We start from the raw sequence: 25,131 nt of genomic DNA on the forward strand, positions 1-25,131 counted from the left end.
AGCCTCCCAAGTGCTTGCTTCAGCCTCCCAGAGTGCTGGGATTACAGGCATGCACCACCACGCCCGGCTTGCTTTTTTAAAAGGTGTGATTTTTAAATCCTCTGAACTGCAAGCTGCTCTCGTCTCAGACACACCCATGCACGTGTTTCATACCGATTCCATCGTTCACTCTGTGCACAAGGACTGAAATGTGCCGATTAACACAGACATGGAAATGAAGATTATGGGGCGACAGAGTTAGTGAGACAGAAATGGTGTCAGGAAAATATTCTGCATATTCAGGCATTTTTCCTAACACAGTCACTGTTACGGTTTGTGCCTGCACGTCCCAGCCAAAGCCTCACGCAGTCATGGGGCTGGTTGCTAGATTTTTGATTGATCCATAGTCCAATGCTGGGATTATAAGTGTGAGTGCTGCATCTGCCCTGGGGTGGGTAGTTTGCATACAGTACAAGGGAGGGAAAGAGGCTTGCTCTCTGCCACACTTCCCTCTTTGCTCTTATTGCTTTTGCTGTGTTCCACTGCCAAGAACGGTTGCCCTCTGCCATGTGCCACTCTGCCTTGGAGCCAGCCAAGTATGGACTGAAACCTCCACAGACTGTGAGCTAAATAAACCTTTCCTTCCTTAATTTTGGGTGTCAGGTATTTTGTCTCAGCAATGAGAGAAAAGTAACCAAGACAGTCACTTAAAGTCCTAATACGCAGCACAGTTTGCTTAAATCCAGCATAATACTCACCTGTCCAGAAAGCTGGAACCTCAACGTGTGCTTCAAGTGAGGCTCCTTAACAGGGTGGCACTCGATATCCCAAAACTGGGCATAATCCCCTTGATCTCTCGGCAGGAATGTGATGGAGACCTGCAGACACAGCCAGAAGAGCCCTTTGGCCCAGACTTCGACGCGACACTGAGCACCGGACTCCCAGCTGGGAGTCCGCTTCAGACCCCCAAGCGCTTCCATACCAGCTAGTCATCCCACCAGGTGAAAAAAGAACTTGAACACTTTCTAGGGCACTTAGTGCTATACCAGATCCCAGACACAGGTACTACTGTTTGAGGTTTACAGAACACACCCCTCAGAATGCACAGCAAGTGCTCTTTGGAGGAAATATGTTTGCCAAGTACCAGAGGCGCCAGGCACAGGGCCGTGAGGAGGGTCCTGGGCAGAAACAATCCTCTGTCCCAGCCCAGTCAGCGTGCCTGCCGCCCACTGCAGTGCCCACTGCGACTCCCCTAACCGCACAGCAGGGGCTCATAGGCGCCCACATGTACAAAGCCTCTATGAGTCACCAGCCTCAGCTTTGCCAGTGTGGGCATACTGGGCATCAGGCTGAGGAGCGACAGTCACGGGCCCGAGTGCAGGCAGGCACATGTGAGGGGCCTCCTTTCTGCCCATGCAGAACCTAGAAACAACAACCACAGCAAGCTCAAGAGCCCGGTGCAGAAGGGCCAAGAAAGCACGCCTCACACGCCGAATCCAACGCTGCTCGCCGGCCCTGCTTATCTTCCCCGCGGCCTGTGCTCCGCCCAGTGCCTGTCCTCCGCCATCTGACAGCCAGGTGTGCCCCAGGACCTGCATGGCTGTGGAACCCTGCCTGGCACTTCTCCTGGGTCCTCCTGCAGCTGCACCTGACCAGCTGCTGCTCCAGAGGAAGACTCGGACTCCCGACTGCTGTTCCACACAGCCATCCTGTGGGCCTCTGCCTGTTCACAAAGCTGCAGCCATGACCACAAACCAGCCTGAGGTGCTGCTGGCCCCGAGGCCCAGGGCCAGGAGGAGCAGCCCGCCTCCCACCTCAGCTCGGCCCCGAGTGACATGCGCCCCTGCCTGTTCTGCGTGTCACACACCAACAGGGTCAGTGTGTGGTCTTCTACGCCTGGCTTCCTCCTCATTGCGTGCCATTTTCAAGGCTCCCTCACACAGATGTTTCCCCCTTTTCTGGCCACTAAGAAATGCTGCTAGCAGCACTTGTGCCTGAGTTTTTGCTGGAACACCTGTTTTGGCTCTTTAAAAATACATATGCAGACACAGTTGCTGGGTCAGGCAGCAGTTCTACCTTTAGCTTCCTGAGGAGCCGTACACTGCCGATCACAGTGGCTGACCATGCTGCAGGCCCACGTGGCACATGGAGCTCACGGGGGCTCCTCGCTCCCCACATCCCCAGCAAGCCTGACCTTCTGTTCTCTTTAATCACAGCCAGCTTAGCCGGTGCGAAATGATGGCCCACTTCTGGATCTGCCTACATTCTGCTAACGCTTAGGACTGCTCAGCATCTGAAGTTCATTGGCCACTTGTACATCTTTGGAGAAATGTCTACTTAAAGTTTTTGCTTTTGTGGCAGGCATTACTGGGGATGGAACCATGCTAGACAAGCACTCTACCACTGAGCTACATCCCAAGCCCTTCCCACCCTCCTTTCATTTAAATTTTGAAATAGGGTCTAAGGTGCCCAGGTTGCCTGGAACTTGGGATCTTTTTACCTCGGCCTTTTAAGTAGCTAAGATTACAGGTATGCACTATCATGTCAAGTTGCTCATATTAAAAACTAGATCAGCCAGATGTAGTGGCACATGACTATAATCTCAGCATTCAGGAGGATTATCATGAGTTCGAGGCCAGTCTGGATTACAGTAAGATTTATTTAAAACCAAAAAAAAAAAAAACTGGATTGTTTACTGAGTTATAAAAGTTCATTACAAAAAGTATTACTGTATTCTAGAAGTGAGTCATTTGTCAAATATGTAATTTGCAAATATTTTTCCCACTCTGTGGGTAGTCTTTTTACTTTGATGGTGTTATATTTGCTTTCGTAGTTTTTGCTTTATTGTATTGGTGTCACATCTAAGAAATCAACGCATAACCTATTTCTCTATAAGTTTTATGTTTTTTGCTCTTACATTTTGGGTCTATTTTGAGTTAATCTTTTTACATGATGATAGCTAAGGACCCAATCTAATTCTTTTATCTCTGGATATCCAGTTTTTCTAGCACCATTTGCTGAAAAACACTTTCTCCACTAAACTATTTTAGCGCCCTTATCAAGAGTATCAAGGGCTGGGGATGCAGCACAGTGGTAGGGTGCTTGCCTAGCATGCATAAGGCCCTGAGTTCAATCCCCAGTACCAAAAAAAAAAAAAAAAGGATTATCAAGTGAGCACAGATATGAGGGTTTATTCTGGACTCCCGATTGTCTTCCATACACGTTTGGAGCTCTGTGTGTCTGCTCTACATCAATCCACCCTGGTTTGGTTTTCCCCAGCACTGGGGATTAAGCCCCAGGGGTGCTCCACCACAAACCTATGCCCCAGCCATTTTACTTGGAGCTGGGGTCTAAGAAGCAGCCCAGGTTAGCCTCAGACCTGCAGCCCTCTGGCCTCAACTACTGCCCTGCAATGTAAGCCTTTCAATTCTGTTGTTTGTCAAGGTTGTTTTGTTTCCTTTGGGTTCCGTGCATATTCATATCATCATTCATATTCATATCTCAACTTCAAAAACAAATAAAATAAAAACACATTTTTTTAAAGTCCATCTGGGGTTGGACTGGGATTATAATGGATCTGTGCCAATTCAGGGAGCGGCACTGTGCTAACGATGCTCGCTCGTCCCACCCACCCACGCAGGCTGGCTCTCCTGCTGCATACTCTCCTGCAACCCCTCCCCTGTGCTGAGCTTTTCCATTCTGTTCTGCTTTGCTTCTGCTGTGGTTCGGGAAAAGGAGCAAGTGACACTTGCACAACTGTGTCTCTACAGCACTGAGGAGCTCTGGCAGCCTTGCACAGACCAGGGAAGTACAATACAGTTTGTGGCCACTACCAAGGCTTCTCCAGGACTCTTGGTGATTATGACTTTACAGTTCGACTCTAGGACTCATTAGAAGTCCAAAAGTCGGCATAAATCACGTTGTTTTTCAAGGTTGTTTTGTTTCCTTTGGGCCAATATCACGTAAATGCGATAGTTCCCACGACTGCCTGCAAGCAGAACGAAAAGTAAGTTAATGAGGTCAAGTGGATGCCAGGGCCACCAGGAGATCCTGAAGGGTCTGTGCCAGGTCCAGAATGAATGAGGATTTCAGAGGTGCGTCGCAGCAGGAGACTCCATTGCCTGTGAAGTTACTCTGGCACTGCTGCCATGAACGCGGCGCTGTTGGGGCACTGCTAGGTTTTCTGGCCATGGCTGGCAGGGGAAACTGTCATCTAGCCTGGCAAAGTGTGCTGCAGCTCTGGGAGCTGCAGCTGTGCACTGACAGGTTCCTCATAGCAAGAGCTTCCCTCCTGCAGCCGCACAGTGCCGCTCGCACCTGGGAGGCTGGCTCCACCACAGGCAGAATGGCTCTGAGACCAGGGCCAGTCCAGGGCCAGCCTGCTGAGCCGGGGCCCCTGAGCACCCCGCCAAGGAGCACCACGCTCCTCCCACGTGGTGACGGCCGGAGCTCACCTTTTGGGTTCCGTGGCTTCCCAGTGTACCGGAAATAGGAGCGCACCTGAATGCCGTGTAGGTCGCTCGAAAGACATCTCCGCTGTCATCGACTCCCTGCAAGGCAGTCATTCACACAACTGCAGACGGGAAGGCCGGGGGGCCTGTCCCAGGGGCACTACCCCTTCCGGGGCGTCTGGCACCCTCTGTGGCCGTCACCCCACACAGAGGCCGTGTGGCAGTTGATGCCTCTTGGCCACAGCAAGTGTCACCACACTGCTCACAATGTCAGACGCCTGTCCTGCCCTTGAGCCCCCAGGCTAGGATGTGACTTCACATCCTGGGAGGCAGTGGCTGGCTTTTCCTCCAGGCGGCCCCATGACTGTCTTTCATGTACATTTTGTTAGTATTGCAGCTCAAGGCTACTAATTAACTACCACACAAAACACATGGCAGGGAAGGCCTGGTATTCTAAACACCGCAGTGTTGAGTGGCCAACTTGGGGTACAGGGGGCCCCCCTCCTGTCTCAGGCGTACTCTGAGCATGGGAGGAGCCAGCCGTGTGTACTCACAGAGCTGAGTATCAAAGCTCCTCTTCACCTTCAAAACAGCTATTTCAGATAACAGCCAGGAATAGATGGCACAGTCAAATAAAGCAGACGTGATTTTCACATGAATCCTCCCGTGTGACTCTGAGAGCCACCTAGGGAGGACTGGGTCCTAGTCGTCCCCTCAAGGAAGCTCGGGCGAGGCGCTGGTGGGGTGCACAGCTGGCACGTTGGCCTTGCTCTCCCACAAGCCTGAGGGTACAATGGACACGTGTGGCTGGTAGGACTGACCTTGACATACGGTGGGGCAAAGGACGACAGGTGCCACCTCACATCCGTGGGTCCGGGATTCTCTAGCTCCAGACAGCTCTCTGCAAGAAGCACATGGACAGCTCCCTAGACAGCCCTCGGTGACAGCCCCAGGATGCCCCAGAGGTCCCTACTGAGGTCCAACAGGAATTACAGGGTTTGCTAGGGCATCAGGTCAGACAGCCCTTTTGGACTTTAAGCGCTGAAGCGGGTGCCATCCCAGGCACATCTCATCCAGGACACTCCCACCCAGGGCCACGCAGATGCCACAGGGCAGGAGGTGAGCTCGCCTGCCCACAGGGCATCACTGGGTTGCCACTAGCAGGGAGAAGACAGAGGGGAGCACACAGAGCAGCGTTCAGGCGAGGCAGGAGGACACGCACTGAGGAGGCATCATTCAGAGCCCCACTCTGCTGCCAGGTGCCAGCAATGACCTGCAAGGTCTCGGAGGGGTGAAGGGGGACTGCGTGGGGCGTGCAGAGGGCGAGCAAGCCAGGGACAGAGTGACGGCCAGAAGCATCGAGCTGGGCTGCCAGAATGAGGGGAAGGCCCAGGAGAGGCCCAGAGAGGGAAATTGAGGCCAGAGACAGCACCAGCACAGGGCGAGGAGCTGACAGCTGGCTGGCAGCGATGGGGAGCCTGGGAGGGGAGGCAGGAGGATGCCGGGGCTCATGAGGAGCACAAGCAACAGAGCACCTGCGGGGACAGCCCCAGGCCACAGCCTCTCCACACCACTGAGCAGAGGCACAGCCACGGCGGCCACACTACAGGAGGCCCCATGGGCAGCCATGAAGCCTCTGCAGGGCCTCAGCGCGAGCCTGCCACCACTCTCCCTCTCCTCCCTCATCTGCTGATTTCCAACTTAGTAACCCTGGTCAGGGCAGGTGGGTGGGTAGGGGGCAGGCTCAACAGTGATTCAGTGTCCAGGTTTCACATTTCAAGATTTAGCTCCCAGGAGCCAGTGTGGTGGTGCATGCCTATAATCCCAGGACTCAGGAGGCTGAGGCAGGAGGATCACTGCGAGTTTGAGGCCAGCCTGTGCTACAAAGTGAGCTCAAGGCCAGCTTGGACTACATGGCAAGACCCTGTCTCAAAAAGACAAATCAAAGATTAAGCTCCCAAATCCAGCCCTTCTTGGAAACCACTTGCCAATGACCTCTGGATTTTCTGCTGATGCAGGGGGTTGTCCTTACCTGACTTAGGTGGACCAGCACAGGATGCCGGGGTTGGGGGGGTGGACGGTTTCCCAGCACCAGGAAGGCCCTGGGTGTGTCCTCAGCACCCCCTGAGCAGGTGAGCTGAAGGTGAGGTGCACGGGAGCCCGGACCCTGAAGCACACACACTACCTGAGGTCTCTCCGGGGGCCGTTGCAGGGAAGGTCACGGTCTTGCTCCGTATCTGCACTTGCGTGGAAGGGGGCTTTGTGGCCAGCTTCATCAAATGACTCACAGGAGGCCCAGATGCCGGGACAAGACTTCCAAGTATGCCAGAGGTCAAACGAGATAAAAGTGCTTCCTGGGTCAAATTTTCTCGAATTTGAACCTTCACAATTTTCTGAAAAAAGCCAAGTTAAATGGATAAGGCACAAATAGAGTGACTATTTTATTTTATTTTATTTTATTTATTTATTTATTTTGTCTTTTTGAGACAGGGTCTTGCTATGCAGTTCAGGCTGGCCTTGAGCTCACTTTGTAGCGCAGGCTGGTCTCGAACTTGCAACAATCCTCCTGCCTCAGCCTCCCAAGTGCTGGGACTACAGGCATGTGCCACCATGCCCGGCTCAGAGTGACTATTTTAAAAGAAGCCTAATTTTAAAAAAGAAATAGCAAATAAATAATACTGAATTTAGAAAATAAAGTTTGTGCAGATCTCAAGAAAAGTTAGTCTTTGACTCTATTTCCTCTCCTCTTACAATCTGCCCTTCTTACAAGGAAATTCTGCAAATCAGCAGTGGCTTCCAGGCCCACTATCCACACCCCGCCCTAAGGGAGTCCCGGCGTCCAAGGGCAGAAGTCTGGCTCAGCACACTAATCAGACCCCCACGGCTGGCACGCAGGGCACAGACCTCAGCTGAGGCTGCAGCTCAAGAGGCACACACAGGGAACAACAGCTGCAAGTACCTTCTCTCCGTCGTCCCCGTGCACGTAGATGGAACCGCTCCACGGTAATGTCAGCTGCTTTGTGGATAAGGAGGGGTTAGGACTCACCAGAATCTGTTGCTTACTCCTTAAGAAAAGAAAAATGAAAACCATGAATATCCTATACTTTTGGAGCAGATGGACGAGAAAGACAAGAAAAAGCTACACACACCATTCCACCAATGACAGCCACTTCTGCGGCCGGGAAGGGGACAGAACCAGGCCAGTGCGTACCCCGGCTCCATCTTGCCCCAAGCCCACGGCCAGCTGAGGAGAAGGCAGGGACCCAGAAGCCCAAGGGCAGAGTGAGCCAAAACAAAACATGCATAAAAACAGCACGAAAGCAACCTGAGATACAGCTGCCTGGAGCCCTGAGTCACGTGTACGAAGAGAGCGGGACTTGGACGGGGGCAGGGAGGTGGAATGCAAAGAGAAGGGTTTCTTCATTACTCAGTCCTGGTCTCCAAGACCATGGGTACCAAGGAAGAGTGGGAATGTGGTCATGTGACCAGATTTGTGACTCTTAAGAAATCACCAGTTATAGCTCAGTAAAGGCAGGGTGGGATTATTTCCCAGCCACAGGCAAGCACGCGGGCTGCGCAGTGTGAGTGGGGAGCCTGTCCTGCCACACACCCCTGTCCACTGCTGCACACAGTGGCTCTCTCGGTGCAGGGCAGTGGGCACTGCAGCTCAGCACTGCTCTCCTGGAGCACCGGGCCACACCTCAGCTCAGTCAGGCAGACGCTCCAAAAACAACACTCCCCAAGTAAAGCTTCATGCTGTCTGGCAAAGCTGCATTTCCCAGTCACGAAACAACACGCAGGAAGAGCTCCGTGCTGAGAGAGTCCTCATGGTGCTGCGGCTGCCTCCAGGCTACAGCTCGCTGCCACCTAGGTCGTGTGCAGGTGGCTGGCCCTGACGCTGCTCTGCAGAGAACTGCATGAATAAACAACAGCCAGGGCTTGGCTCAGACACAACGAAGTCAGGAAACTGAAGGACAAATGTCCTCCAGAACACCAGCAGCACACAGTCCAAACCGAGGAGATGGAAGACAGAACCACTGGGCTTCAGAGACCTCGCCACCTCGGCACACGCCCCGTCTCGCTCCTGGCCACAGGCACTGGGGGCAGTGGCCACGTCAGAAGACCTGTGATGTCCTCGTTCCCAGGCACCAGATGTGTCCCGAGCATCTTGGGGTCAGTGCCCCGCAGTGTATAACCTCCACCCCGGTGCAGGGGTCTGGAGCTCACTGCCACTCCACTTTCTTTTTTGCGGGGAACTGGGAATTGAACTCCTGACCTCACACTTGCAAGGTAGGCACTGTGCCACTGAACTATATCCCCAGCTCAGCCACTCCACTTCCACCGAACAATCACCCATTCACTCATCCATTCATTCTAGTCTGCAGCATGAGAGATTTGAGGCACATGCTCTCTCACTGAGCAGCACCCCAGCCCCTGAGCAAACTGAAGTGACGCAGAGGTCACCAGGTAAGCGCCCAAGGGACCTCAGAACTTAGGAGACTACTCACTCTGGCGTGATGAACCCATGCTCCGGGGTGACTGTCAGACAGTGTGCTGGCCAGTACAGCTCAAATTTCAGGGTCCGGACAGAGTTATTCACAATCTGGAAATGCCCAGTTTTGGCCATATCACCTACTGTGTGTCGGAAGAATAAATGTCACTTCTACTTGGTAACAGTGAAAAAGACATCAGTAACAAAAAAAACCCAAACCCTTAATAAGTCACTAGTACACCGGCTTAATTTGCTCTTTTTCTCAACTGCTCAACTTTAAATTCAGTTCAACAAGTGTTAGACGCTACAAAGAAGCCGGCCGGTGATGACATGAGAGAACAGAAAGCTAAGGCTGTTGCTGCTAGGTGTGAACTTGGGCACACGTGTGTGCTCTGGCCAGCCGAGCCCGAGCTAGAGAGTACAAGGCAAGTGGCCCGTGTGGCCGGCGGGTGCTGGGAGGCCCCGTCCAAGGTGCACCCAGCCTGTGGCACAGCCTGCTGAGTGCAGGCTGAGTGCACAGACTCGGGCACCAGAGCAGGCTCCAGCCGCATCACTCTGAGATACTCACAGGCCAAAGGGGCCAGCAGGATCAAGTGCTCAGGCCGCAAGGTCCAGATCTCTGCAGAGGCTGGGGCAGTCTGGGGCAGGTGGGCAGCCCGGGAGGGAAAGGGGGAGCCCTGAGGACCTCTGACGGGGAGGACATCCAGAGAAACATTGCCGCTGTGCCGTCCAGACAGCCCCGAGTCACTGGGAAGACAGTTACAATTGCATCAGCAGAGAGAGAAGCTAAATATGATGAAAAGCCACTGTTTCGTGTGCTTCGGATTAATTCTTCATAAGCCTAAATACAGTAAGACAAACTAAAAGGGCGCCACAAGTCCTGCAGTTTTTGGTGAGTAGAAACCCTCCACTCTTTGTGTTTTACAAGGCCAGGGTGCATGCTTACTGCTATGAGCACGCAAGGCCCTGGGCTCAATGCATGACCCTGAAAGGAAGAAAAGTGAAGGACACAGGGCGCAGAGCATAATAAACTTTAATAAGAGAGTGGGGCCATCTCCTTTTTTTTTGGCCTGCTTTCTGCCTCTAAAGTTGCTGAGAAGATTTACAATAAAAGAGTCCAACGTTAGAAGAAAAACGAAGTTTACAATGTGTGTGTCAGTGCCGCACACTGACCGCACATGCACTGAAGCGGGAGTCTCCCGCACAGAGCGCTACAGCGGGAAACGCTCTCGCAGCCTAGCTCAGGAGGTTCTTGCATGTTTTCTAATAAGCCTTAGATTAGAAAAGATTGTAATTCAAATGAATTTTGCTGCACAGCTGTAGTCCTGGCACTGTGGGATGCTGAAGCAGGAAGACCCTGTGTTAGAGCCCAGCCTGAGCAACTTAGGGACTTAGTGACTCTGCCCAAAATTGTACGAAGGCTGGAGTTGTAGCTTGGCGTGAAGGCCCTGGGTGCAACCCCAGTACTGTTAAATAAGGAATAAATAAAAATAAAAGTGCTTGTAATCCCCAAAGCACATAGCACACTGGAGTCTAACCCAGTGCCCCACCTCTCCCGCCATGTGGAGGACTCCAGCTCAGCTCACCACAGCCAACATCTGCAAAGAGAGAGTCCTGCCTCTCCCTCCTGCCCCTGCCCTTGGCCCTGCTTGAAGGTCACAGTCCTGGCTGCGTCACTGAGGCACTAGCCCACATCCCAATACTGGCCAGAGCTGCTACTTGGCTTCCTGTCCTCTGAGACCAGCCCTCCCGAGGCCGGTGACTCTCCAGACACTGGGGCACACACACTCTACTGTCTGCGTCCTCTCTTGGCTACAGTCAGCGGCATGCTCGGTGGGGACACTGGGCTCAGGACGCTCCTCAAATCTCATATGACAGGGACAACAGGCCAGGACACCTGAGTTTGGGGGAGGACAGTTATTGCAGAAGCGGTGTGCTGCAGGGGCCAGGGTGCACTCATACACTGTAAATGGGAGCAGCCGCACCAATGTGTCCTTTTCCTAGCTCTGCCCACCATGACAGCCTAGAAAGCAACGAGACCACACACAGGAGCCCAGCAGCACTGGCCCAATTCCCAAGGCCATCAGAGCTGGGCAGGGAGGTTCTCAGGAGCCCAGAGCACCCATCTGGCATGCAGGGAGTAAGTGGGCTCCCAGAGAAGGTTACAGAGCCCAGGACAGGGCCAAGGGGCCAGATGGCAGCTGAGGGCATTCTCTTATAAGTGAACAGGTACACGGGGCAGGGAGGAAAACCTCTCACAGGGAAAAGCCAGGATGGAACTAAACTCACCACCTGGCAACTTGGAAACAGTGTGTCTCGGGCGACAATGACCAGTGGGTGCCAAGGTCCACCGAGCTCCGAGTGTCCCTGAGGCTCGTGTGCTGGAAGCCAGCAGTGTCCAGCAATGGCGGAGGTACAACCCATGGAAGGCGACTGGGCCACGGCAGCCTAACCCCACCAGTGGGAATGAGCGGACAGCCCACACTCTGGTGGCACTGCTGGAAATGAGGGCACTGAGGTGGTGGGGGCAAATGGACAAAGCCAGCGAGGCCTGGGCTGCTGCCTTCTGCCCTAGAGCTGGCAGCTCTGGTCCAGTGCACCCCTGCCAGGAAGCTCTCACAACGCAGACCCCAGGGATGGCAATGGCCACCAGGATGAAACCTCTGGAGCCCTGAGATGGAATAACCTTCCCTTCCTGCCTCAGCAGCTCCCGAGAAAGGCTGACAGATGACTCAGCATCTCCAAGCATCTGCCCAGGGACACTCACGAGGCACTCCAGCGAGGAAGCGTGGCCATGTGCTCGTGGCCATGTGCTGAGCTACCAGACCGGCAGGGCAATCAGCCCTGACTACCACCTGACAGTGGACACTGAAAACACAAAAGCTTCTCTTCGATGTTCCACCAAAAGCGTGAAGCCAAAATCTGCACACTGAAGTGGAGGGATGTTTTACAAAGTGCCTGGACTTAAAAAATCAACATCACTGGTATGAAAAGGGTTAGCAGCTGGCTTGCAACCTGCTTCCTTACCAAGGATTATGCAAGAAAAGAGACACCTTCCCACTAGCGTCCTCATCTACAGGATGTCTGCAACAGGGCATCTGGCCTGTCCAGAACCATGTGTGGTGAAGAAAGCTGAACTTTTTGAGTCTGTGGGGCAGCGATGCTGAAGAATTCCTGCAGGAGTCACTCCAAGAACAGTCCCCTTCCAGGCGAGCCACACTCCGCACGCACAGATTTAAGAACTGCACACAGGAAGCTGCAGGCAGCCCTGCTTCCCCCAAACGGGCCTCTGAAGCTGAGAGAAGGACGAGGTCTCTGACTGTGTGGGTCAGAGCCTGTTACCGGCTCCTGAAAGGCATGGAAGGACTGCAACTGCTTCACTCCAGACTGAAGGGCGGCCGATAGAGTGGTGACCGCAGATTCAGACCAGACCGCTGCTCTATGGCTCGACTAAGGAGCACAGATGGGACAGCTGGTGGACACACTGTGAACCTGTGGGAGGGGGTGACACTGCGCCACCCGTGTTCAACACTTTTCCATGGGTCCCTGTGAGCCTGTAGGGTCCCTCTGAGCAAATTAGGGCATCTTGGTCATCAGCCCGTAGCTAACTCTAACTTGGAGTGGGGCCAGAGAAAAGCCCTACTCACATAAAGAATGACTGGGACCTGAGCACACAGTTTACCGAGTTTTCTGTATCATTTGTAAACTTTCCTCAGAGTCCGAAATGATTTCAACTAAACTAATAAATAAAGGTGAAATAATGAACATTTGAGGGAAAATAAAGTACAGGGGAGAAAAAGATCAGCTCAACTATGACTTCTATGATCGAGGAATCTGGTGAAAGGACGTCTGCTTGCACATTTTACCTTTTAGATTCCATGCCAGAGTGCGAGGAAGGCTGAAGAAATTCTCCCTTGGACACGGAGTCTCGGGATTCTCCGATTACTGACAGGATGATTTTACGCACATTTCCATAAAAGAGCTGAATATCATTGGGCCGTGGAGGAAGATCATAGACTGAAAAGGAAACAATGCGGTGAAATATGCCAACTCCATACGAGCGTCACACAAAGCAGCAGATAAAGTTGTGTGTCTTCAGCACAGAGCAGAGCTGCTCCAGGCTGGGCAGGTGGCACTCTGTTACTACTGGCTGGCATCAAGTATGGGAAATTCAGCACCCGGGTGGGTAGGTGCTCGGCTCCGAGCCTGCCTGTGCAGTGCCCTTGCCACTTAGGGACACCGTTAACTTGGGCAAGCTCAGGGGCCTGAGCTTTGGTTTCCCCCTTATCACCTGGAACAACCACCTATTTCCGGGGGTTCTATGAGCCTTAAAACAAGAATATTTCTGAAGATAAATGTATGCCAACAAACACCATATTCGCCAGCGTGGTGGTGCATGCCTATAATCCCAGCCCTCAGGAGGCTGAGGCAGAAGTTTTGATGCAAGTTCACAGGCAGCCTAAACTACACAGTAAGACCCTGTCTTAAAAAGGAAAAGATCAAATATCCACTATGGGCCAGGAACTCTTCTGGTCCCTCTGTATTAATTTTTAGAACAATTCTTTGAGGTAGGTATTGTGGACAACTTCCTCAAAGTGAGGCCCTGAGGCAAACCACGGTTAAGGATACACATGTGTAAGTGAAGGTCTCACAGACACTCCACAGAACCAGGCACTGTTACATCCCCCAATACTTCTAGATGAACACCGGCAGACGTGCCTGCTCCGGCTGCAAAGGGAAAGCTGCTGGGCCCCGGGCAGTGCCAGCCTCTTTGCCCCTACAGACTCCTGCTACCACCCACAATCAGCCCTCCCTGATGCGAGCCCCGAGCGAGTGTGCTCCAGCATCACACCACGGTTCAGTCTCGTTCTCACCTGGCTCGGTGCGGAGGGGAGACGCAGGCCCATGCCAGGGACAGGGCCTGACCTGCACCAACTCCAAACTCAGCACACAGGACACACCCCAGCCATCCCACAGGCCTGCACCTGACCCCACCGTGGAGGACCCAGGCATCTGAATTACGGAGATCACACTACCCTGCAGCATGTGTACCAAGCATCAGTACCCTTTTTCTTCAGCATCTTGTATTTCAGAGGCAATATAAAAATTGGGGGAAAAGCTATCACCAGAAACATAACCACTTAACGCTGTGTGTTGACACTCTGTCAACTTATTTATGAGTTATTTTTACCAAAATGAGATTTTACTGAGACAAAAATAAACCCCAGGGCCGCGCCCCAAAGCTCAACCCTGACGCCTGCCCATCAGGGCTCCGTTCTTACTCTGTAGCAGCAAGTTTACAGCAGTTTCTGACCTCACTGCGCCCTTCCCCTCCCTTCACAACCCCCTCCCCACTCCCGCGGCCTCCACAGACCAGATGTTCAAAGCTGTAAATCGTCATGTCTGAACAACTCTCTCTGTTCTGTAACTTCACTTGCTTCTCTTTTCCGCCACAAACTTTACTAAAAGCTCTTTAACCCCATCCCTGGGCTCAGAATTTGGAGCTTTGTCTCCTGAGTCAGCCGGCTAAATACAAACCTGAATCCCTCCACTTCTCCAAAGTGCCACTCATGTTTCTTGCGCCACTGGAAAATCGAAAATTGCTGTAAAACTTGGTTTGCTATAGTATTACTGTGCAAAATTTTAGAATGATACTTTCTTTTCCCTTGTTTTAAAAAATGTTTTTAAGATAAGCTCTCACTGTGTACATCCAGGTGGCCTTGAACTCACTATGTACCCTTGGCTGGCCTCAACCTAGTGAAGATCCTCCTGCTTCAGCCTCCCAAGTGCTAGAATTATAGGTGTGTGCCACCACAGAGAGCAAAAAAGCCAGTATTTTCTTAATAAATACTTTTCTTAGTTTTCATGTCATTTAATAGATTCATATTGTTTTAATGCTTAAAAAAATATTCTGCATAATTATACTACCCATATTCTCAGGCATTTAATTACTTAAACAATCATAAATGACACTATAGTTAAAATTTATGCATATATTATTAAATGATTTGTATGTCTTGATGTGTTTATTCTGTACAAGCAAAAAACCACTATCAAACATGTGAACTGTGTCTCTGGCCTAGGGCTGGCTGTCTGGGGAGAGGAGCCTCACTTGTCCAGCGTGGATCATTACCCTCTTCCCATTTAGGAATCCTACAGGAAGCAGTAACCCAGAAATCGCAAAAGAAGCCTGAGTGCACCATCACTCACCCCGAAGTAGTCATTCACCTGAGGCAGGCAGGGACCACACCCACCTCCCTGTGCTAACACTGACATGGAGAGTATCTGTAAAGCGAAGCCCGTCACAACTCTGCAAGGCACCCTTCTTCTTCCCACACTGGGAGGAGGGCGCCGCAGCTCGGGTGCGCATCGTTCCGTCACGCAGCAGAGCTGTGGCACTGCACCCAAACACGGCTCCGATCCCCTCCCCCACAGCCCGATGGCCCGGAAGCCTGAACGCAGAGGGGTGCTCACCTTCATCTACGAGCTGCTCGTGTTGGAACACTTCGGCAAAGTCAAGGTTTTGCAGCACGCTATGTTCTGGAAGCAACCGCTTGACAACCCCAGGGTTATGTGACAGGGCTCTGCCAGGAGATTTTCATTCCGAAATGATTTGATGAATAACATGACCTTAATTATGCTTTCATTAACGGATCTGGCAAATCTCACTAACTGCACATTAACATCAGTACATCACATTTTAGGTCCAAATAGAAGTTCTTTTTAAAAGGAAACCTGTTTTGGTTCCCTTGAAAGTCATATATTGTAAAATTATCAGTTTGAAAATGCCAAAGCAGGAACACCAATGTAAGTAGAAAAAGAAGTCAAATTAGATTCTTTTCAGCTCTTATATTTTCTTTTTTTTTTTTTCCACTACCGGGAATCGAACTCACGACCTTGCAATTGCCAGGCAGACGCTGTGCTGCTGAGCTAAATCCCCAGCCCCCTCAGCTCTTATATTTTCATTATTTAGTCCTCTTCAGATAGTTATCTCAGGAAAAAAAAGAACATGCTTAAAAAAAAAATGGTAAGAGATCAGAGAGAATCAGACCAGATAAATCAGACCATATAAATACATCTATTTGGTCCATTCCTGAGAATTTTGATGCAAGAACTGAAACATAAAACATTTCTATGATACTTAGACATTCACCTCAAAGGAAATCTCATTACTATAAATTTATGGTAAATAGGAGTTCTGAACTAATACACTGAGTGCAGTGTACTTTATAGACCAGTTAAGGCGGGGCGGGGGGGGGGGCAGAAAGAAAAAGAGAGAGAGGAAAGGGGAGACCTGGTAATCTTATTTCTGCCAATGTCAGCTTCTGTTTGTGAAATAATTAAGAAAAGCAGAGCCAGGCTTGAAGGTCAGCTGCTTGCATCTGGCCTGTCCTAACATCATGAAGCAAGTTATCACTTAGCCCCTCTTTTTAAACTTTCCAGTGAACCTCAACAAATAAGAAAAACAATTCCCCAAATCCTGTGTCAGAACAACACAGCACAGACAAAGGGCTGGAAGAAGAGATGCTGTGTGCGCGACACCCTGGCTGCGTTCGCTGATTTTCTACCCACAGTCAGAACTCAGTTGCTTCACCTGTTTTACAATTAGGTCTTCTAGTCTAGGAAATTAAACTTTATAATAAAAGAATCCAGAATTTACTAACCAAGAATGTAACATGTTTAAATTATACCCAGGCCTACATCAATATCCTAAGTTGGCCAGCAATTTAGCATAGAAAACTACATTTAATTAGAGGTATCAAATTTTATAAAAGTACATGCTTTAAGTAGCTACAAGTAGCCCCCAAAATAAACTCAGACAAAGGGTGTCTTCACATATGTTACCGGGACAGTTGCATGTGGGTGATTACTGAAACAGAGGATAACAAACAAATGTTCTTATGTTATAAACTAGTTGATCTCTACAAAATGTATTCACCAAGTCAAAATTCTGGGATGTAGAATTCTGGAAAAACCATTTCCTGGGATTAACTTCTTAAGGGAATTTTTAAAAAGTTAATTTGGGAAATTAACAGCATTTCACTTTATTGCAAGTCTTTGCCACATCTGACTGAACTGAGCCGTTGTTTATACATTTAAAGCCACTGCTGTTGGACATGTGTCAGTACGTACGTTACACAAGCACAACAGGGTTTACAGGGTTAAGAAGTGCCATGGTAATAGCACGACTTGGTAGCTTAACTTCATATATGTATTCTTAATTGCACAAAAGTCAGTAATTTGTCACACTGGGTTTTGAATGCTCACTTTAAATGTTGGCTATTCCTATGTTTTATAAACCTAAACAGAATTTCCAAAAACAACAAAGGAAACCAAAATAAAATATTTCTGCATTTGGAGGGGAAAAAAAGGTAGCTACAAGTAAAACACCTGACAAACTTGAAATAATAAACATTTCAAGTAATTCACAGCATTCCTAGAATTTTCCAAATCAGGACTGTTTTAATCTTTCAGTAGTTACCACCTTTTCTGAAACCAATCTACTGCCTCTGGATACAAGACCCCATAATGAAGGACGGTGCTCCTGCTGGGTAAAAAGCAAACAGGCATGTACGTGTGGAGAGAAGGCCAAGGCCAGAAAATAGAGATGCCTCGTTCCTACTTCACTTTACGCCCCTTAAAATGCTTTTCAATGAGTTCACTGATAATGAAGCCGGATCTAAAAATTCCAGATCCACATTATCACGCAAGCCTTCATTATTTTCAGTGAATAGTTCTCAACATTTTCTATTCTACGATACAAAACCTACCTTCGATACTGCTGCCGGCAAATTTCATCTCCACCGAAGAAGTACACAGTGGACAGTTCTGTTGTAGTTCTCTGGTCATTCCTCTCGTCTGGTGGGGTGTACACCACAGTAACATCCTGAGGCCGGGAGGAAGTCAGAGCGGGGGTTAGGCCCTTTCATCTCCTCTGGACACATGGACTCGGGAGTCTAAACATCCAGTACAGAAACAGTGCACGAGTGTGTCTGCTCTTGCATTACTTCCAAGAACTACTTCAGTTTTTGGCCACAAACTACGTAATTATTAATCTAAAAGTGTAAGTTCACTTTTTCAGAGCATAAACTTTTATACTTACTTCTTGCATTCTTTCCTTGAGTATAAATTTATCTGGAAAAATCCTCAATACTTTAGGATCCAACGAAACCTTTTTCTGAGAATCTTTAAAGCCTACTGCTTTGACGAAAGCTGCTCGTGAGCCAGTGTTGCGGACAGAAAACACAGCTCGGCTTTCCTGGCCAGGCACTAAGCTGTTAACTGTTATCATGTAGCTGTCAGATAACTTCTTCACACCTTCCAAAATAAGATTACTTGTTCCTCCATATCCAGACAAAGGTATCTAAAAAATACACATTCAAAATTATCTTTACATAAGAAAGCAGATTTAATTATAGTCACAAGAGAATACAGAAAGGTTGAACACAGTTAAAAGTGTTAAGGTTGGATTACTTGGGTGAGTTCACTAGTGCATAACAACCTTATCTTATGGGACCACAAGGTGTCACTCACCTTCCAACACGCTGAGAATGATCTCACTTGTTATACGTAACCGCCAAGCTTAGGTGCGGAGGAACAGTGAAGAGATAGCTACTGACACTCTTGCTCAGAAATTTCAGGGTGAAACACACTGATGTGTATAATTTACTGTGAAATGCGTGAAAAAGTGGAACTGATGGGAGGTGAAAGAAACAGCACAGCGTGAATTGCAGAATCCAAGCGGTGTGTGTGCAGCATTTTAAGGCATAATTCCTTCAACTTCTCAGTAATCATGAAAATCATCACAACGCAAATTCTGGTAAAAATCCCTTATCATACAATATTAGCGCTCAGTCAGGCCGGGCTTGCAGAGCAGCACACATAGGGGATAACGTGAGGACAAGCACTGAGCTCCGCCAGGCCAGGCAAGCTGGCAGCAGAGAAGCCACTTCCGGCAGCTGGGCGTGGGTGCTCCTGCTGCAGCCACAAGGGGCTGGAGCCGTCCCCGAGCAAGTGTCCCCTCCCTAACAGGGCAAGGCAAAAACTTCACCCTGTGAGAACAGACCGTCAAAACACAGCTCCCTAAATTACCCTCTAAGCCTGTGTGTAATGGCACACGCCTGTAATCCCAGCTAATGGGGAGGCTGAGGCAGAAGGACTGCAAATTTGAGGTTAGTGTGGGCAACTTAGTGAGGCTCTGTCTCCAAATAAATTACAGTGGCTGGGCATGCAGCTCTGCGGTTGAGGGCTTGTTTAGCATGTGTGAGGCTCTGGGTTCAATCTCCAGAGTAATAGCACTCACCCTTAATTATTTAGAAAAGCCTCCAAAGACTCTCTTATAAAAAGCAAACATGGAAACATCGGTCATTTATTTTGAATTGTGCAATGTACCCAATAAAATAAGATTTTGAAAACTGAACTTAGGATTTTCATAAACTTGCTTGTGATTTCACATTCTAAAGGGCTTCAGATCAGAAATGCCTACAAATGCCATCTCATTCAAAATGACTTTTGATAGCCAAAACCATTTCTAAGTTTTCTTTTACCACACAATTTTATAGACAGATTTTCTGTATAAAGCTAAGTAGAAAGTAGTAGAGGAAGAGGGAGCCCTGGAAACACTCAGCGTAAATGTCTTCCCGCACCACTGTCCTCCTGCAGCCACAGGCACGGTTCCCAGGTGCCCCCGCTGCCCTGGGCACCAGGTCCTCCCTGCTCCAGTCCTCGGTGTGACTGACGTCACATCTGCAGAGCACTAGCACATGTCCTCACACCCTCCACGTCCTCACGCCCTCCATACCCTCACCCCTTCACACACTTCACACCCTCACAAACCCTCACCCTCACACCCTCACACACACCTCCTGCCCTCACACCCTTCACGTCTGCACATTTCACAGCATCTCTTTGAACCTGCTGTGCTGGATTACTTAGGGTACAGTGACAGGGGAAGCCTGTACATGCTCACTGTGGATGCAGTTTCCCGCCCAAATTTCCCATTAGTGGCTGGCTGACTCTGTAGATGTGGAACCTGCAGAGACAGAGGACCAATTCTATTTCCAAAGTCCAGAAATCACAGATTGAATAAAAAGGTTTCAAAAAAAAAACACAATTAAACACAACAAACCCAACTAATGCCAATAGTTAATGAGTGCTCCAGCAGTTTTCTAACCTCACCACCGTGAAGTCTGGGGCCAGGTGATTCCCGTGCTCCGTAGGACGTTTAGGAGCACCCTGCCTCTGCCCGTGGGATGTCAAGAGTGCCTGTCCCTTCCCCGACTGCGACCCCGACCATGTCTCCCCGGGGAGACACCTCAGGTGGGCAGGTACGGCTCTGGAGAAGCACGGCACAGAGCAGGCTGTGCTAGTGTTGCACAGGCTGCCTGGCAGATCAGCACAGGTCTGGAGAGGGGCCGCCTGAGTCTGCACCTGACTTCCACCCCGCCTCGTGCAAGATGTACAGCCACGGACGCACGTCTCTGCCTGGATAACCAGGTGTGCAATGTAGACAACAGCAGCATGCTGGAAACTTGCTGTGAGATGAAGGTGAACTCACACGGCAGCTGCACACAGTGCCTCGCACAGCACCTCTGCTGAGGAGCGGAGCTGCCACCAGACAACGCCCTGCCGGCACCATGCTCTCGGACTGCTCCATCCCCAGAACCGCGAAGGGTGCACTTGCGTTGTTAGGGAAAGTTCCTAATGTGTGGCTACACAGACCACGTCAACTAAGACAATATTTTTGCTGAGTTGAAAAGATGTACTTAGAAATTCTGAATCTTGAACAGTTCTACTCCAATTTGTCCACAGATGTGCTTCTGAAAACCTAGGCACATTTCAGCAATCTCAAACTGAGTTGACACTGGAAGTCATGAGAAGACACTGGTGGTCACAGAATACCACACTGGATGTCTTTACAATTTTTTTCCTTTGTCTTTTTGAGACAGGGTCTCATTATGCAGCCCAGGCTAGCCTGGAACTTGTGGCAATCCTCCTGCTTGGGCCTCCCCTGTGCTAGAATTCTAGATATGTGCCACTATGCTCAGCTCCTTTATAATCTGACAACCACTCCTTAATTTGTTTTTAGGTTTAGACACTTATTAAAAGCAGAGTATATAATTTACCAACATTAAACCAACAGTTATAACACCATAAACTCCATGGGAAGAAAAAAGTAATGAAACTACCTTACCATGAATTTAATGCCGGGCTGTAATCGATTTCTGAGTTGTTTGATTTCTAGTTTGGCCAACATACAAGACAATCGAGTAGGGGCAAATAACACAGAGATGACAACGTCTTCCTTCGGGCAAACTGTAACCTCACAGTTACTGGTCAGTCGCTCCTCTGAGCCAAAAGTGTTCTGAAGCTACAATGTAAAAACAACAAACAATAGCAAAAAAACACACTGTGAACAGTCTGTGGGGCAGAACAAAAGGCTGAGCACCTCACGAACCTGGAAGCAGTCCTGGTCCTGCCCCCGGATGAGCAGTCGTAAGTGCTGGGCGCTGGAGGCATGACTGCTTCTCAAAACCAACTTCTGAAGCCTACAGACAATGACACACATGAGTGGGGCTTGCTTTCTCCATGGATGCTGCTACAGTCACAAAAACACAGCCAATTTTAAAACCAAACAGTGTCTAGAGACGGCCTAGCTGGACAGGCCACATTGGCAGGCTAAGCTGCTCCATCTTTTAACACTCGGCTCTGGAAAGACAAGGCTAAGGCTCACTCCGTCAGAAAAGCTTCTTAGTTGAACCTCTCTCAAAGGAAAGCTCCTGGCAGGCTTTATCTTCTGTATCTATATCTATCTATGCAATGTGGTCAAAACAAGTGGTGAGTATCTGAATTTTTAAGAAATTATTAGAGCAAGATTCATTGTCATTACTACCCCTCAAACACTCCTCTCTGCTCTGGACACACTCATGCCATCATCCCTGCCACTTTCAGAAGCAGTTCTGGAAGTTGGCTCATCAGTGTACTTACAAAGTGTTTTTAAAAATACAGTGAATGCTGCTGTTGGGCGCCATTCAACAGAAAGGCAGCTCGTAGAAAGATGGCGACGCTGTGTCCTCAGCCACCTCACTCGCCAGACCTGGCACTGTGCGACCCTGGCTCCTCCCCAAAGTCAGCACGACCTCCCAGGAGAGACATTTTGAACTGAGGACACCGGGCAGCCACGACAGCACCACTAAAGACACAAGCGAGGGCGCCAGGGCTGCTGCAGGAAGTGGCCAGGGTGTGCCTGCAGCAGGCATTTTAGAGAGAGTCAATGTCAATGTGTTTTCACTGTAGTAATTTTTTTAATTTCAACATTCACTGTATTTGCTGATCACACTGCCATCTTTCCTCACATTCACCAGTAAGTGAAACTCAGTGAGGAAATTCACAGAGCCAGCACAGCACCCTGCTAGAGTGCATGGCCCAATTTGCTCTCAGGAAAACCTGGGTTCTAAGTGACTCACCTGGCGAACCCTAAGCCATCTCCGAACAGGCAAATTAGCCCTGCCTGAAAGCACTGTGAGGAAAGTGGAGGGGACGCGCAACAGCGGCGGGCTGGCGGTAAGGACAGTATGAACCCTCTCCTCACTGCAGAATGCAGAATATGCGAGCAGATCTTGTTTCACTCCCTTAAGCTGTGTTCTATGCCTTGTTCCCCTCATGCAAGGCACTGACTGCCTAGGAAGATTTACCTGAAGAAACACCATTTGGTAAGGCTTTCATTTTTATTTATTCTTGAATTTTTAAAGAAATGTGTTTTTTGGGGCGGCTGGGGATTTAGCTCAGTGGCACAGCACCTGCCTGGCAAGCACAAGGTCGTGAGTTCAACTCCCGGTACCAGAAAAAAACCCAAAACACACAAACGAAAAAATAAATAAATAAATAAAAGAAATGTGGTTTTTATTTTAAGAACTTAAAGAAAACTAAAACCTAGCTCTGAGACACATTTTTAAGGCAGGGAAATTTTTAAATTCAAACTGTAAAACTTAAGATAGGAAAATTAAACAAATACAAGATGGTTTTCTCTCAATGCTAAAAGCAGTAACACAGCCACAATTAGCACAGGAGAGAAAACAGTTGGTAATCAGAGCAAAACCTCTGCCCTGCAGGCCACTGTGTGCATACGTACTGTGTCCTGCCCAGAGGGACACCGCCCCACGCCAGGAACTGCTTATTGGACAGAATGGATGGAAGATCTGAGCAGCAAGGGCCTGGGGACAGAGGTTGACTTCCGGAAGAAATGGCTTCACCCTTTAACACCACTTCATACTGAGGGCCACACGGATGTACAAATATCTTCAAGATCCTAACAACAAGAAAAAACTAAGTCAAATGTCCTGCATTCAATTCTGTGGGCGACTACCTCCTATCTATCTGCATGTCCAATAAATGAAAGGGCTGCGGATACAGTGACACCCCCACCCCGAGAGCTTGCACCCAGGAGGAACACAGACCAAGGAGGCAGTCACAGTCCACCTACATGTGGGACGAGAAAGGCTCACGGCACTATGGGAAGCCTACTTATGAGGAATGTGGGAAGAGTCAGGTACGTCTCCAGAAGCGGCCGGCCCAGGGGAACTAAGGGCAAGCGTCCCAGGCGTGGATGTTCGCACTGCGGGGCTGACGCTTCCCCTTTCTCTGAGGGTCCCCATGGCAGACAAGCACTGCCACCAGAAGAGGCCGCTTTGGCGAGGCCTGTGCACACAAGCCCGAATGTCAACAGGGGCAGCCTGGCTAAGCTGGTGCTCACTACAACCTGGGCGTCACAGGCCTGTGACGGATGGAGAAGAGTCTGACAAGAACCAATGACAAAGTCAGCTACAGGCTTCTTGGGAGAAAGGGAGAGTTCCTGACAAACATCAAACTTGATGTTTTATTTATTATTGTACTCTCAGAACACTGATTTGTTAGTTTCTACTCAACTGGTTTAAAAGGGGTGAAAGAGACTAAGTGAGAGAGACTAAGTGGAGCAGCACTGTGAATCAGGTGAAGCACAGCAGGTGCTTTGTACTCAGGCTGGACAGGAAGCCAGCGAAGTGTGTGCCGTTCTGAGAGATGGGAACAGGTTTGCCACGACAGGTACTTTCATATTACCTTTCCTCACAGGCTTTGGGATCCTTTGGCGTAAAGGAAACTATCACTTCATGTTCTTCTCCAGGCTTAAGGAATAGATTCTCTGGATACACTGAAAAGTGACTTCCTTGTTCTGGGACCTAAACAATTACATAACCGTAACTAGAGGCCGACTCACACTGGGGTTCTCCCTGGGGTACGCAGGTCTCAGTGCCTCGTGTCCTATTTGTCCCTTCCTCCTGTCTATTCCTGTCTTAACTCATCTTACTGGCTCCGACGGGGTTTTTTCCTCCTTTCTCCTCAACAAACCTACCTCCCACGCCATCCCCAGCGTCTGGTCATTACCACTCTTACCCACACCACGAGTCTCAGAACAACACCTATGTGTGGACCATGGCTCGGTCTCCTCGAATTCCTCCTTGCCACAGGATGACAAGTACATTTTCTCAGGAGCTGACCTAGAACTTGTTTATTTTCCAAACACGCGACTTCAGTGTCAGAGCACCCAGCACCCACCTGACACTGCTCCACCCAGTTCTCAGGGCACTGGCAGGGCAACCAGCCTTGCCGCCCTCAGAATGGAGGGGAATGCTTTACAGCACTCTGAATAAAGTTCTCACCTTGATATCTAAGTAAACTTCAATATTTCCAGCATTTTTCAGAGGTAAGGGCTGCTTTGCTGCAGAATTCACACTGGCCAACAAATGCACAGTCTACAGGGGGCACAAAGACATGGTATTTAAAAAGCTAGCACACTTCCAATGAAATCAGCCTAAGCATACACTCCAGCATCACAAGTGAGGGCACCTGCAGGTCCCTGGGGGCGTGGATCCTGGCAATGCCTGCTCTTGCACGGAGACCCACGCTGCTGAGAGCTGGGGTGGGGTTCGGGCTGTCCACTTCGATGTCAACCCTTGCCACAAACTCTTCCGCTGAACCTAGAGTCTCTACAAAAATTCAGTCTTTTAGTTTGGAGCACAAAGAGAGCCGGTTAATCCAAATGCCACCAGCAGTCCAACACAACCTGCTTAGGGTCACAAGGAAACTCTGGCAAAATGACCAAGTTTTCTGGGCATTTGCTTGGGTTTCCCACACTTAGGCAAGTTAGACCCAAATTATTACATCACTGGCCCA

At 49.6% G+C, this 25,131-nt stretch overlaps 1 protein-coding gene across 7 annotated transcripts in view; it reads right to left on the bottom strand.

Annotated features, from left to right (window-relative positions):
* Cep192 (centrosomal protein 192kDa) overlaps positions 1-25,131 on the bottom strand; it is a 70,575-nt gene that overhangs the window by 2,787 nt on the left and 42,657 nt on the right. For 6 of the 7 annotated variants that reach the window (XM_013512751.1, XM_013512786.1, XM_013512821.1 and 3 more), the window contains 17 exons: positions 24,805-24,944; positions 24,618-24,710; positions 24,019-24,137; positions 23,054-23,230; positions 21,380-21,470; positions 21,116-21,292; positions 18,026-18,286; positions 17,694-17,809; positions 15,397-15,506; positions 12,789-12,939; positions 9,491-9,669; positions 8,939-9,065; positions 7,390-7,495; positions 6,616-6,823; positions 5,252-5,331; positions 4,434-4,529; positions 738-857 (listed from right to left, as the gene is read on the bottom strand). In XM_013512751.1, coding sequence (XP_013368205.1) covers positions 738-857; positions 4,434-4,529; positions 5,252-5,331; positions 6,616-6,823; positions 7,390-7,495; positions 8,939-9,065; positions 9,491-9,669; positions 12,789-12,939; positions 15,397-15,506; positions 17,694-17,809; positions 18,026-18,286; positions 21,116-21,292; positions 21,380-21,470; positions 23,054-23,230; positions 24,019-24,137; positions 24,618-24,710; positions 24,805-24,944 — 2,351 coding nt within the window. Of the gene's footprint in view, positions 1-737; positions 858-2,364; positions 3,968-4,433; positions 4,530-5,251; positions 5,332-6,615; positions 6,824-7,389; positions 7,496-8,938; positions 9,066-9,490; positions 9,670-12,788; positions 12,940-15,396; positions 15,507-17,693; positions 17,810-18,025; positions 18,287-21,115; positions 21,293-21,379; positions 21,471-23,053; positions 23,231-24,018; positions 24,138-24,617; positions 24,711-24,804; positions 24,945-25,131 lie in introns of those variants that run through there. The other variant, XM_013512886.1, reaches the window with a different exon arrangement.

Source organism: Chinchilla lanigera, unplaced genomic scaffold (assembly GCF_000276665.1).
Source record: "Chinchilla lanigera isolate Chin_1 unplaced genomic scaffold, ChiLan1.0 scaffold00001, whole genome shotgun sequence".
NCBI classification, from domain to species: domain Eukaryota; kingdom Metazoa; phylum Chordata; class Mammalia; order Rodentia; family Chinchillidae; genus Chinchilla; species Chinchilla lanigera.